Genomic DNA, 14346 nt, shown 5'->3' on the forward strand with positions numbered 1-14346 from the left:
GTGATTTCTATTCTCACCTCACCGTTGGTGTTGCCTGTATCTTTTTTCTTGATACTGGTTCCTCCTGTTTAACTATGTTTTTTTTTTCTTGTCGTAACAAATGTCAATGAGCATGACAATGGATTTAAGCTTATGATGTGATCTCTTGTGTATATTTTCTTATTTATGTGCATGTGCTAGTATTTGGCCCCAAATTCAGAGTCCAACTTTTATGGAGTTTCAGTTCTATCTATCTATTTTGGATTCTGTGGAGAGATTCTTGAATCTTTAATTTTAGTGTTAAGAGCATTGTGGCCTTGGACAAGATATCTAGAAAAAAAGGGGGACCTGAGTGAGGAATTTAATGTTAATGTGACCTTAGGGGGGGTAATGATAATGGAGATTTTGTTTGGGAAAAGAATTCCATTTTAGCACAGCTTGATATCTGTAGTATAAACTTTTGTAAAACATATTCTTCATTACCGTTTTTAGAAAAATTTAATGTAGAAGAAACCTATATGGGCTTTGGCAAAGGGAAGATGACAGCAGTAATGTGGAATTGTAAAACATGTCATTTTTGCTACTTATAACAGAGAGGTGTTACCTTGTATTGAAAAGAAGGATTTGTAATCATCATAGTGAGAAACACCCGGGTTTTAAGCTTCTTTCTGGCCAATAGCAGTGGTTACTATGTTCTACATCTTTCCTGATTTTGATTGTTTTTAGTTGAATGAATGGATTGTTCAACTATCTGTTTTCCCTCACTGATTTCTTTTCCTTTTTTGGTCATGTGGAATTTTGTTTCCTATATAAGAAAAAGTGTCTTGGGCTTCTCTTTAGTGTAACGACCCAACTATTCTAGACTTTAGACCATTAATGACTACTATACTAATCTTAAGAAAACGTACATATGAAATAACCATAACTTTATTTAAAAACTATAAAGTAAAGGTTAAATACATAAAAATTCATTTAGGATATGTGATCCCATTATTTTGAAAACAAAACATAACTTAAATAAATTGGTTACAAAATTAAGTGCGGAAAAATAATACATAGAAATCATAACTAAAAGACTTAAAAACTTCATCCTCGAATCGAACGCGCCACCGATTCTATCCTGCCTCAATACACATCCTCAAGCTGCCAAGAATCTTTCCGCCGCCATATACTATTTTCCTGCACATATAAACATAAAGGAATGAGCCTAATGCCCAAAAGGAAAAACTACTAACCACATAAACATACACATAAAATCATATCGTAACATATGCTAAAAACATATCATAACATATACTTTATAAGACTATACTAATAATGGCCATTATGACATGTGATAAACCATCTACGTCCCCTGTCTAATATTTGAGGTAGGTTAGATCACATGGTAGGTTTATGATAACCCATCTACATCCCCTGTCTAATATCTGAGGTAGGGTAAATCATAACCATGAAACATAAGAAAACATAACATAACATAACATACTATATAGCATAACTTATCATAACATATCAACATAACATATAAGCATATAAAACTATCCTATTTTCCTTACCAAAATACCGGGATATGAGAATAGTTTTGGGACTTTGGAACACTCCTAAAAACCAAACCATAAATGGAAGGGTGAGTATACTAAAGAGAATGAGATGAAAAGAATGGGAGAACTATACCATTAAGAATATACTTACCAAAAACCTTATGTTCAAGAACTTAGATTTCCTATCCAAGAATAAATAATAAAGTTAGAGGCTGAGTAGAAAACTATAAGAACTTTAAGAAAATAATACCAAATGAACTAGAGTTTTGGAATACCTTGAATGCTTTATGACCAATCTAAATCTTGAACCTAAATGTGTTATAAACCTTACTTCCCAAGTGTTTGGTAAGCTTAAAAAATGATTAAGCTTATAATCCCCAACCCAAGTGTTTACACTCTCACAATAACCTAGCAACTTGCAGCCTTTGAACTTAACTTGATGAATGAATGAAAAATGCTTGGTGCTAGGTCCTATTTATAGAGTTCTAAGAATAAAAATCTTCTAATTATAATCCAAATTTAAATTTAAATTTAAAATAGAATCCTAAGGAATAAAAATCTACTCCAAATTTAAATTCAAATTTAAAATAGAATCCTAAGGAATAAAAATCTTCTAATTTTCTAAATCCCGTAACTCTAAACTAATCTACAGTAAAATCAACATATCTGGAACAGTAGGAATCTGATTTAGAATATATTTATACCGTTAGAAAGATAATTAAATTATCTACAACTTTATAGAAATACTATTTTTCGAAATTCATAACATAACTGGGTCAAAAATAGGTCGGAAGTTACAGTACCCTAAAGTTACGAAAAATCTATTTAATTATCTAAATCACAAATAAATAAAATATCTAAATCACAAACAAATAAAATTGTGAGTCTAAATATCTGAATATCTAAATAAATATCATGCTCCTAACAGATTTAGGTGAAGACTAAGTCTTATATTTCCCTTATTAAAATAATGACTCCTTAATAATCATGCATATGACAAGTGTCATAATCCTATTGGCTCTATCTAAACCTTAGGTTATAATAATCATCATATTAATAACCAACAATATTAATCAAACCTTATGTTATAATTAATATTCTTAAACTATAGGTTAAACTTATAAAATCCATAACTATTGCTAGGAGTTTCCAACTAAGTCCCGGCTTGAACCAAAATCCACAGTAATGAACATACTATAACTAATACTAGCTATTACTACTACTACTACTATCTAACTAGCTAAGTAAATTCTGGGACTCTACATTTAGGCATTCTTGAAACATCAGAAAAAGGTCACCAACAAGGCAAATTTTAGGTGAAGTTAGGAGTACCTTGAGGCCATTTGTTTAATGTACATTTTTCAAGTAACTAGTGAACAATTTGAGAATATTCTCTACTATTCTTACACTTTAGGTTGCTATAGTTTGTAGTAGTTTAATGTGGCTCTTAGGATGTAGCTAAGATGATTAATATTATATAAATATATATATATTTTTCAATTCATCTCTGTTTCTTATCAAAAAAAAAAAAAAACACATCTTCACAACATTTTACCTTTCATGCTACCCTTGGCCTACCTTTGAATGTGCTGAAGATCATTTTAATTTTTAGATCTTGTTCATTTTGCTTTTTTATAGCTTTCTTATCTCTAACCTTGATGCTGAATTGTGACTACATTTTTCAGGACGCGAAAGAGCATCTTTCTGCTCTGGCTGACAAGCTGGGGTCATCCTTAACAGATATAGACGTATGGAACTCAATCAATCCTATGTTTTCCTTAGTACTAGCTTTATTTGAGTTGAATAATCATTGTTTCATATTGCTATTAACTTATTCTTATGTATTTTTTTCAAAAAAAAAAAAAAAACTTAGTGTCATGTATTTAAGGGAATTGTAGTGTATGTACATTTTATCTTGATTAGGAAGATTATAATATGCAACTTCAACATTCAAAACATGTATTTGAAGGTGAAATTCATATCTACCTTTGTAAATTAAGAAGTTTTGCTGTCAAGAGTTCCAGTATCTTGTATGACTATCCTTACATGCACTGGATTTTCTATTTCTGAGTTACTAATTAAATCAGTGTGCTAGTTAGAATTAATGGATAAGAGCATTATAGCTTTATATTTCAGCTATACTATTTTGCAGAGCTTGTGTTAGATCACTAGTATTACATCACAATAGCTGTCAGAGAAAATTATTGCTAGGAGAACCTAGAAGCAACACGATTCTTCACTGTACAATATTTGCATATTTGGTGATATTGTACTAAAACAATTTTATATTTCATCTTCTCCCATACATACATGCTTTAATATTCTCTTTATTAATATATCACCAAATTATTTTTTTTTGTTCTATTGTCAATTGATTATATGCTAAAACCTTGAATTAGTGCAGCTATGATGGTATACATTTCTATATTGGAGCAACAAGAAAAGTATGTGGATGCTTTGGAAATTCTCACTGGGAATTTAGGATCTCTGTTAATGATTGAAGTTGATAAACTACGTATACAGGTAGTTTAGAAGATTTATTTGCACTTTTTGATGTTTTTGGCTTGTCACCTACTCACGAACTCGGGAATATTGGTTATTACATTACATCTTATGAAGCATATTACATTAAATCTTTCATGTTTACAGAGGTTTAAGAAAATGGATAATTAATATAGGGTAATAATATTGATCCTCTAATCTTTTATAGGTGTATACAAAAGAGATACTAATCTTTTGAAGTTTATTAGATATACATCAAATAACTAACAGAAAATCAGAAAACATTCCAGCCATATTTATTAATCAACCATCAATCATTATCAATTCAAAATATTCAAACAACACACAAGTTTTCTTCCTTATCTCACCGTAGCACACAATAATAATAATCTCAGAACCTACTTCACTATGGATGAATATCTAAGATATTCAAACTCCTCTAACATTTGCAAAGTATTTTAACAAAAATAAAAGAAAACATACCTCTTGCAAACTGCTGCAACTAAAGTTCCCTCCAATTTGAAATCCAATGAAGCCACTAAAATGAAAGCAAAATTACATGAAGAAGAGTGATATTGGTTCATTATCAATGGTTCAATGGAAATAGATATTAAAAATGATAGGTTCATATACAGTTGCTTTACCACCATGGATTGTCTTGACTCTTGAGACCAATTTTATTCCCATATAAGCCTTTCTTTACATGACTTACAGCGGGGAGAACACATTTGGATTGTTCTAAGGGAAATCAATATGGAAAATTTGAAATGTGTAAATAAGGACTCGAAAAAGCAAGATGGAAAAATGTACATGTTATCTGTTTTAGCTCATGTTTATTTTCACCTTGCTTTGGGGATTGTGTTTCTTATGGTTCTCAACTGTTAATAATAGTTGTGTCTAGATTTCAAAAAAAAGTTTTCAATACTTATACTCACTTAAGGTGGTGTCTTTGGTGTTATACTTATATAAACTCCTTATTTCATGCTTTTTACTGAGTTAGGATAGAGACTGTATTTATAATATTATTCTCGTTAATTAGCTATATTGATAAAGTCTAGATATAATATTTACTAGTAGAGTCTAGATATTGTTTTTCTAAGTTTATAAATGGTGGTATATACATATTGTTATTATTATAATTATAATATTTTTATTGAGAAATTTGAGGAGCTAAGCAAACCTAATAGACAGACCTATCATTCGCACCGCAGCTAAGGAAGCAATAATTGACATAACTTGTGCAAATGACCTAATCCATATACCAAAGTAAATAGTCTGCTTCTAAGATATTACCTTGAAGCTCCACCATGGCCTTCTTGATCACAGGCTTAAACTTTCCTGAAAGACATGAGATTTCCATAAATTTCAAATAAGAAACGAAACATCAAGAAGGGCAGTGAGCAGAAATTTTCAAATATTTGTCCAAAATTATCCTTACAAAATTTTATTTACAGATGACAGAGAACTTTGATGGATGATAATTACTGTCTGAATGCATAAATAAAGGTTACAGTAGTACCATGTCTTCTCTCCACGTCCATTATTGCAGTTAAAGCTGTCCCACTAACGGCCCATTCTTCAACTGGAGCAACCAAATTCCCCACCTATATAATGAGGCAGGAAACAATAAAGAGAAAACAGTCCAGTTATTGAACTACAAGAAATTTATTCTCAGGATAACAAAATATAAAATAACTGGAAACAAGAACATACTAAAAAGAAACTATTAGAAAAAGGGTAAAAATGAAGGGGATAGGGGAAAATAAGACACAAACCGATGATATCAATCCAGTTTTCCCACTGTGAAGGAGAGCTCCTGCACCATAACCCAATGCATAACAATAGGTAGAATCAAAATTAGTTGGCAGACCACATCTTCCTTCATACATACACATTGAAAGATAGCAAGGGTGATTTTAACGTCCACATTCCAGCAATTTTAAAGTTTCATTACTTTTCTAACAAATTTATATTTCTAATAATGTGTGGTAAAGCTACGAGACAATTGTGCCCATTGGTATGAGTCAAGGTTGTCAACAAGATCTCGCAAGCAAATCCTCAAACTCAATGAGCTAAATTAAAATGCCATGCGACATTGATAATTGGAATTTGCGACTCAAATTAATGATAGCTATTTGGGGCTTTCAGAAAAATGGCCAGATTTTAAGTTTCATATAAGTCATGTCCCAATTTCAAATTTTATAGCAATATGTAAATTTAGACAGACCCACTATAAAAGTAATATATTCAGTATGTAACTGAAGTTAGTACTTAGTATATCTATCCATAACTAATAGAATTATCTTTATGGATATATTTAATATATACAGAAGCCCTTTAGCTTAAAAAAAGGACATGCATTAAATTGAAGTGTATAAAAAGAACATCTAATATACTTTCTCAATTAATTTAGGCTAAAGACATTAAATACCCGAAAAATTACATGAACAAAGACATAGATATTATTTACATACTCAAATGATCATTGATTAAAAAATATAATAACCTCCTTTTTTTTTTTTGATCAAGAAGAAAGGATAACTTCATTAATCAAACCAACAGTACAATCAATACATCAGTAAAACAGCAACAAGAGGCTAAGCTACAGCCACTCCAAAACAACCAAACACCAATAATACTACAAACCAGAACACTAACTACAGAGGCTAATAACAACAAGCCTCACCAAACTAGCCAAAACAACAGAAAAACTGAGAAGCTAGCAGACCAGCTAAAACTTCAAGCTGTTGCAGCAAACTGAATTATAAATCGATGCTCCTTAGCAGAAAGTTTAGCCAACACACATAAAGCTATACACTATTTCCTGAAATTTTCAATCACTTTAACCAACACATTGACTTCAAAAATTTCTCTAGGTATCACTACCAAACCATATTTTAGGCTATGAGTGGCGTCATAATGTTCGAACTAGAGATAGAAAATAAATAAAATATTTATACCAGAGATAATAAAATATTTTAACATCTTTTTCTATTATTTTAGATAATTATTTATTTTAAACTATTAGATAATAATTTTTCTTAATTATTATATACAACTCAATATTTCACATCAAAAGATAACCATTCTAACTTCTAAGTTTAATTAGTAATGAACATTGTTTAGCTAATGTTTATTATATTAGTTACACTAGATTCAATCTCAATCATGACTGTTCTCTATTGGTATATATTAGCAAAATGATCATTTTAAAGTTACCACTTTCAACGAACAGAAGTTGATTAATTCATTTTTTTATCCTGAAATTCCTTTTACATGATTGAGAGTTTGTTCCACTAATTACATAAAAAAAAATTATATAAGTAATTAGTACTATGCCTTTGGGGCCTAACTTTGATTCATTTTGATCATTGACCCACTAGAGCTAAAATCAATCTCCTCAAAATTAATTTGGCAGATTCAAGAGACTTGAGAAAAGGCCCAAGAGCTACCATGCATAGATATGCACTCAATATATTAAGATCTATCTTTCAAAAATATATATATTAATTTTTTTTCTTTTTAAATAAAAGGTCAATTTGCATTCTATTTCAAGTAATAAATTGCAAACGACATTTTTATTTTGTTTTATCCATTTATGTGCAGAAAGAAAAGTTTTCTGTATAATTCAGTGCTTCCAAACACAGTAATATGACTGGCTTACTACTGATTAAGTATCTGAAACAAGTCAGAAGGCAAAAATAATAAATCCTATCTCTGGTATTGATTCATGAGCCAAACAGAAACCAATTTCCACATATCTACAAATTTTAACCGGAGTAAATAATAGGACTTTCCAAAATAAAAGTCACACAATTAAATATCATACACAAGTTTTACATCCACTTACTCAAGAATTATGTGGAGGTGACTCTTAGTCTTTAAGGATCCAAGATATTTCACAATATTTTTGTGGTTCAAATTCTGCAAAAGAGAATAAGGTTTATCAGTCTTTGACCATTCACCTTCTTCCAAGGATGCTAGTTGTAGGATTCAACTCAAGTGAAAGAACATAACAATGAAGTGATAGCTATCCATGGTGTTTAACTAAAATGGAAGTCCTCAGTTTATATCTCAAAAGTTTCATTGCTAAGCTTCAGGTTTTGGCATGCATCAACCAATCTTTCTTATTTGTGAGTTCAAAACTGCATAATTAATACACGCTACTTGAGTCATACAAGCAAGATAACAGTACCTTCAGTAAATCTATCTCTTGCTGTAAAGTTACATGGAAAGGATCCATGGGAAAGCCATCAAAGAGAAAAGAGACTAAGTTAGTAGTCATGCATAGATACTAAAAAATAAACAGTTTATGAAACACTGAAAATAATTAAATGTCAATCATATGGGTAGGAGTACTTCGGAATCAAGTCCTCGTGAAACCTTTAATGCTTAATAATGTTTCAAGCTTTTCAATTTACTAACTTCTTAAAAGCCATATTTTTCAAGATCTGTGGTGTTCTGGGAAAATAGCTGTGACATATCAATCTACAACATTCAGCCAACAGTTATCAATATTTTCAAGATCTGTGGTGTTCTTTCACAACAGTTATCTTCCTCAAAGTTCAGCTCTTATTCTGTCAACAACTCTTAGAAAGTTCTTTCACAACAGTTATCTTGCATATCAATCTAGTTTCTATCAAAGATGGGTTTTTTTATCATATCAATCTACAACATTCAGCCAACAATTTATATTATCAGGGATGAGAGAAACGAACCTAAGATAGTGGGCGTGAGGCAGAGAACTCGTGAGGTAGAGAAGCTCCACTCTGGAGCGTGACTTCGTGAGGCGGAGAAAGAGCTCGACTCTGGAGCGAGTCTTCGTGAGGCAGAGATGAGTTGAGGGCGGAGAGACTTCGTGAGGGCGGTGAGGCAGAGATGAGTTGAGGGCCAAGAGACTTCGTGAGGGCAGTGAGGCAGAGATGAGTTGAGGGCGGAGAGACCTCGTGAGGGCGGTGAGTCTTCGTGAGTGAGAGATGGAGGCTGAGAGAAAGGGTAACTTAGAGAAAGGCTGAGAGAAAGGGAATTTGGCAGAAATTCATTTTGGCGCCTGAGTTTTTAGTCATATGGCGCCAAAATCAGACCCGTGTGTTTTTAATCCCCACTATTCAGATCCGTGTGTTTTTAATCCCCCACTTAATAATAGCACTTCTAAATATATGCTATTCTTTAATGTAATATATACTAAATATTGTTGTAGTGGATGGTGGGAACCAAGATATAGAAACATTTTAAAGTTAGATACTTATAGTCTAAAGAAAAAGAAACTAAAGAAAGCATTAATATTCATGTACAGAGTCATTTGTTATCATAAGATATTTTACTATCCAAAAGATAACATGAACCTCATGCTTATATAGGATCCACATTTAGCTGCTGAGCCACAGTGTTTCTTAAAGATTTACACAATCATCTCCTATTTTTTTTTTTAAAAAAAAGATTTACAGTCATCTTGCAGTTTTATTATTATTTTTTAATTGAAATCATTTTCAAACAAAATTAACTTCTCTTACATTTCCTTTGTGTTTATATTGGTCATAAAATTTATCAATGAAGGGGTTGACATTAAATTGCATGGACCGTAAATCTGAAGCATATGAGCTTGTTCGGCAAGTATTAAAGGTGAGGGTGCACTACTACAAAATACCCTTTACGGGACACTTTTTTAGGACTCGCACATAAATGCTAGTCCTTAAAAATATTTCTGGAGTTTTTAGGACACTCATTGGGAGTCCTGAAAAAACACAATTTAGGACTCGCAATGAGTGTCCTAAAAAAATATGTGAGTCCTAAAAAAATCTGGGCTAAAAAATAAGTGTTTTACTTAATAATTTTAAGGACTTGCTTTGGGAGTCCTTAATACTCTTTTAGGACTAGCTTTGCGAGTCCTAAAAACACCTGAGTTGAAAAATTAGAAATGATGACTTTTAAGGACTTGCTTTGCGAGTCCTAAAAGAGTATTAAGGACTCTCAAAGCAAGTCCTTCAAATTGTTGTTAAGTAAAAGAGCATTTTTTTTATCTAAATAAAATTTGTATAGTTGTGATTTTTAAAATTATTTTTTATAATATTAGAGTATAAAATTGGGAGTTTTATAATCACATTTTTTTTTTATCTAAATAATATAATCTGATTTTTATTTATAAAATAAAATATAATAAATATAATTCCCAAATCCCTTTCTCCCTCCCTCCCTCCCTTCCCGATCCTTACGTTCCTTTCTCCCTCTCTCTCGCATGCTCTCTGTTAGGCCGAACGACGGCGGTAGGGCTCGGGGAATGGTGGTCGACGGCGGCAGGGGGGTCGGGGTCGGGCTGTTCGGCGGCAGGGGGCTCGGGGCTGGGCTCGACAACAACGGCTGATGGTTGGGGGCTGGGCTCGACGGCGGGTGGGGGTTCTCGGGCTTGGGCTCGACGGCGCAGGGGCTGGGCAGAGGGCTGGGCTCGACGGCGGGTGGGGGTTCTCGGGTCTGGGCTCGACGGCGCAGGGGCTGGGCAGAGGGCTGGGCTCTCCTATCTCTCCATGAACACAAACCCATTTCAGCTCAAGATCTATTCCATTTTCAAGTTTGTATTTTTATTGAACATTTTTATTTCTGCTCTCTTTGTCTCTCTCGGCTCCCTCTCTCTCTATCTCTCACTCATCTCTTTTTTGCATTTCTTAACTATATCTATTTAAACCAAAATTTTGCAGATTAACACATGCAATGGAAGGCACTGTGGAGATACCTTCACTGGTCCTAATAAGCCCAACAAGCCTTCTATTTGGACTGCTCAGTAAGTATATGTACTTGTTAACTATGACCAAATTTTAAAGTTTATTAAGCTTGGTGTGTTCCTGGAGATAGAATCTGATGCCCAACTTTTCATGCACTTACAGATACAGAGTTTTCGGAGACCCTCCTTCTCAAAGAGCAGCAGAAGACATTGCATACTTGGTTGCCCGGTTTTTCTCCAAGAATGGAACTTTGAACAACTACTATATGGTATAAAAATGAATCTTATTCTGATGTAATAGGCAGACTCTCTTGTATTTTGGTAGTAATAATGGCTTTCATTAAAAAATTGCAGTACCATGGTGGGACTAATTTTGGTAGAACAAGTGCTGTTTTCACCACAACTAGATACTATGATGAAGCTCCTCTTGATGAATATGGTAAAAAAAAAATGGTCTCCATGGATTGAAGAAGGGTTGTTAATATAGTTGATCAATCTAATTTTGTTACTCTTTATGCAGGTTTACAAAGGGAGCCTAAGTGGAGTCACCTAAGAGACTTACACAAGGCTTTGAATCTATGCAAGAAGGCTTTACTTTGGGGAACTCCTGGAGTCCAAAGGTTGGGCAAGCACACTGAGGTAATAAGTTTTTCTAAGTGAAAATAAATGGAGTTTAGAACAAATTATGTGTCATCATATCCATTTAAATGACAGAAGATTAAGCCGTTCATTTATGCAGGTTCGGCTTTATGAGAAGCAAGGAACATCCATCTGTGCTGCTTTTTTAACCAACAACAGCACCAAAGGGGCACACACTGTGAAATTTAGGGGTGAAATTTAGGGGTGATATCTTTTACCTGCCACCAAGGTCCATAAGCATTCTTCCTGATTGCAAGAATGTGGTCTACAACACTCAAATTGTAAGTAGTTATCATTTACATAATCTCCAATTCATATTCCATAAGAAAAAAGCCTCTCATATATTAAGTTTTTCCTTGTCTCAAAACAGATTGTATCACAACATAATGCAAGGAACTATGTCAGAGTGAAAGAAACCAAAAATCTTAAATGGAAGATGTCTCCAGAGCCCATTCCAAATGTCCATCAAATGAATATCAGTAACAAAATACCAAATGAGCTCTATGGCATGCTTAAAGATACCACAGACTATGGATGGTACACCACCAGGTAATTTTCATGGCTCTAATTTAAGTGATCTCTCAGTCTCTCAGCATTGCCTCTGCAGATTAACTCTAATGTGATTAAGTATTTTAATTGCAGCATTGAACTAAGTCGGCATGACTTGCCAATGAGGCCTGATATTCTACCTGTTATAAGAGTTGCAAGTCTTGGCCATGCACTGCATTCATTTGTTAATGGTGAATATATTGGTAAGCCAAATCCACACAGTAACTCACTTATTACATAGAATCAACTGAGAGAGAGAGAGAGAGAGAGTGAATAAGATTTTACAACTAAGACAAGAGGCTTCTGGTTTCAGGATCTGCACATGGGAGTCATGAAGAGAAGGGATTTGTTTTCCAAAAAGCCATAACCTTAAAGCCCGGGACTAACCATATAGCATTGTTGGGCATGACAGTTGGACTCCCTGTAAGGAACTCATAACTTAATTAAGTAACTCACTCACTCACTGATGAAATTTAACTCAAGTCACTGAAAAACCAGTTTGTATTCTTTTTAATTTTAAGGATAGTGGAGCCTACATGGAGCACAGATATGCAGGGCCCCGAGCTGTCACAATCCTTGGTTTGAACACTGGAACAATCGATCTGACACAAAATGGTTGGAGGCATCAGGTAAAAACAACTAAACCAATATCATAACAGTAGGTTTTGATCAAATGGACAAGTTTATTGACCAAATTGGTGCGTTTTTCAGGTTGGTCTGACTGGAGAAATGAATCATGTGTTTGCTGACAAAGGAACAAAGAAGGTTGAGTGGACTCAAGTAAAAGAAGAAGGACCAGCTCTCACTTGGTACAAGGTAAAAAGTTCGAACCTTTCTAATCTTGACAGCAAAAACTCATACATTTATACACACATGCACATATTTATATTAATCTTTCAAATTGGCATGGTTTTGGTTTTCTTTTTAATTAATCTTACTCTCTTTGCATGTAAATGTGTTTTTGGTGGATTGAGTTTGTTTCTTCTTAGTAGTGATTATAGGTTCCGTTTCGTGAAATAGGTGTAATTGTGGGGAGGATTTTGATTAAGTTATATGTTAAAATTGATCGTATTTACAATGTGAAAAATTGTTTCATAAAATGTCCCTAGCTAAAAGATAAAAAGATAAAAAAAACCAACATCAGTTATTGCAAATAAACAAAGAATTTGATGTGCAATATAATAGTTTTAATATCTTTTTCCATCATAAGTTCCAATTACTATACATCCAAGATAGGATTCAAATTAGTGATGTTTCTTTCTTAATTAATCAAGTAATTAAGTAGTACTAATGTCTTATCACTTAAGCTCCTTCCCACTTGAACAATAACATCATAATAAATAATAAGTCTGCATTAAAGTTTTAACGAAATTAGAGATTAAGAGGTGGATTATGATTAAAAGGGTCTCTTAAAAGATGCTTAATTAGATGCTTAATTTAGTCATAACTATTTGATTTGAATGCAATTTGCATAGCTTAATTATGCATTTCAACTTTGATTTGATTGTTAAAAGCCAAATGATGATGATGATGTGTGTGTCTACCTATTTATAAGTTTGAATTATAATATATTTATAATTAAATAACTTTTTTATAATGTGCAGGTCTATATTGAGACGCATTTCTTTGGCGTAATACTAGACAACATTGACGGTTGAAGTTTTTAGAATAAAAAATATATTTCACTAACATTGTATACATTTCTTGTTTAATATTTGGTGATAATATAATTTGATTGTTGTATAAACTGTCATGTAATATGATTTTGTAAGTCGGGTAGACTAAATACTGAAATGATATTTTTGAGTAATTAATAAATTATTTTGTTGTATTTTCTTTTGAAATTTTAGAAATCTAACATATATAATACATTTTGGACACTTAAAGGGATATATATTTTTAAATCAAAATGAAAATTGTAGCTGCATTATTAAAAAAAAAAAAATTACTTTTAAGGGCATGCAAAGCGAGTCCTAAAAAATTACTTAAAGTACTTAATTAGATTTTTTAGGACTCGCAATGCGAGTCCTAAAAACTTAATTAAAGGTACTCAACCAGATTTTTTAGGACTCGCAATGCGAGTCCTAAAAACTTAATTAAAGGCACTCAACCAGATTTTTTAGGACTCGCACCAGATTTTTTAGGACTCGCATTGCGAGTCCTAAAAATGTTCTTTTAGGACTCGCAATGCGAGTCCTAAAAGCTTAATTAAAGGCACTTAACCAGATTTTTTAGGATTCGCACCAGATTTTTTAGGACTCGCTTCTTTTAGGACTCGCAATGCGAGTCCTAAAAACTTAATTAAAGACACTTAATCAGATTTTTTAGGACTCGCAACGCGAGTCCTAAAAACATTCTTTTAGGACTCGCAACGCGAGTCCTAAAAACAGTTTTTTAGGACTCGCATTGCAAGTCCTAAAA

At 32.8% G+C, this 14346-nt stretch overlaps 1 protein-coding gene and 1 pseudogene across 1 annotated transcript; one reads left to right on the forward strand and one right to left on the reverse strand.

The window, feature by feature from the left end:
- Positions 1 to 5271: 5271 nt before the first annotated feature.
- Positions 5272 to 5917, reverse strand: LOC133784709 (pyrophosphate--fructose 6-phosphate 1-phosphotransferase subunit beta 1-like). Its single transcript, XM_062223992.1, has 3 exons — positions 5798 to 5917; positions 5542 to 5626; positions 5272 to 5360 (listed from the first exon to the last, which is right to left on the reverse strand). Exons 1-3 carry the CDS (start codon positions 5915 to 5917, stop codon positions 5272 to 5274), a joined length of 294 nt encoding a protein of 97 aa, XP_062079976.1.
- A 4466-nt stretch (positions 5918 to 10383) lies between these two features.
- LOC133784710 (beta-galactosidase 11-like) lies at positions 10384 to 13754 on the forward strand (annotated as a pseudogene).
- Positions 13755 to 14346: the final 592 nt, after the last annotated feature.

The sequence above is a fragment of the Humulus lupulus genome, chromosome 6, assembly GCF_963169125.1.
Source record: "Humulus lupulus chromosome 6, drHumLupu1.1, whole genome shotgun sequence".
Taxonomy (NCBI): domain Eukaryota; kingdom Viridiplantae; phylum Streptophyta; class Magnoliopsida; order Rosales; family Cannabaceae; genus Humulus; species Humulus lupulus.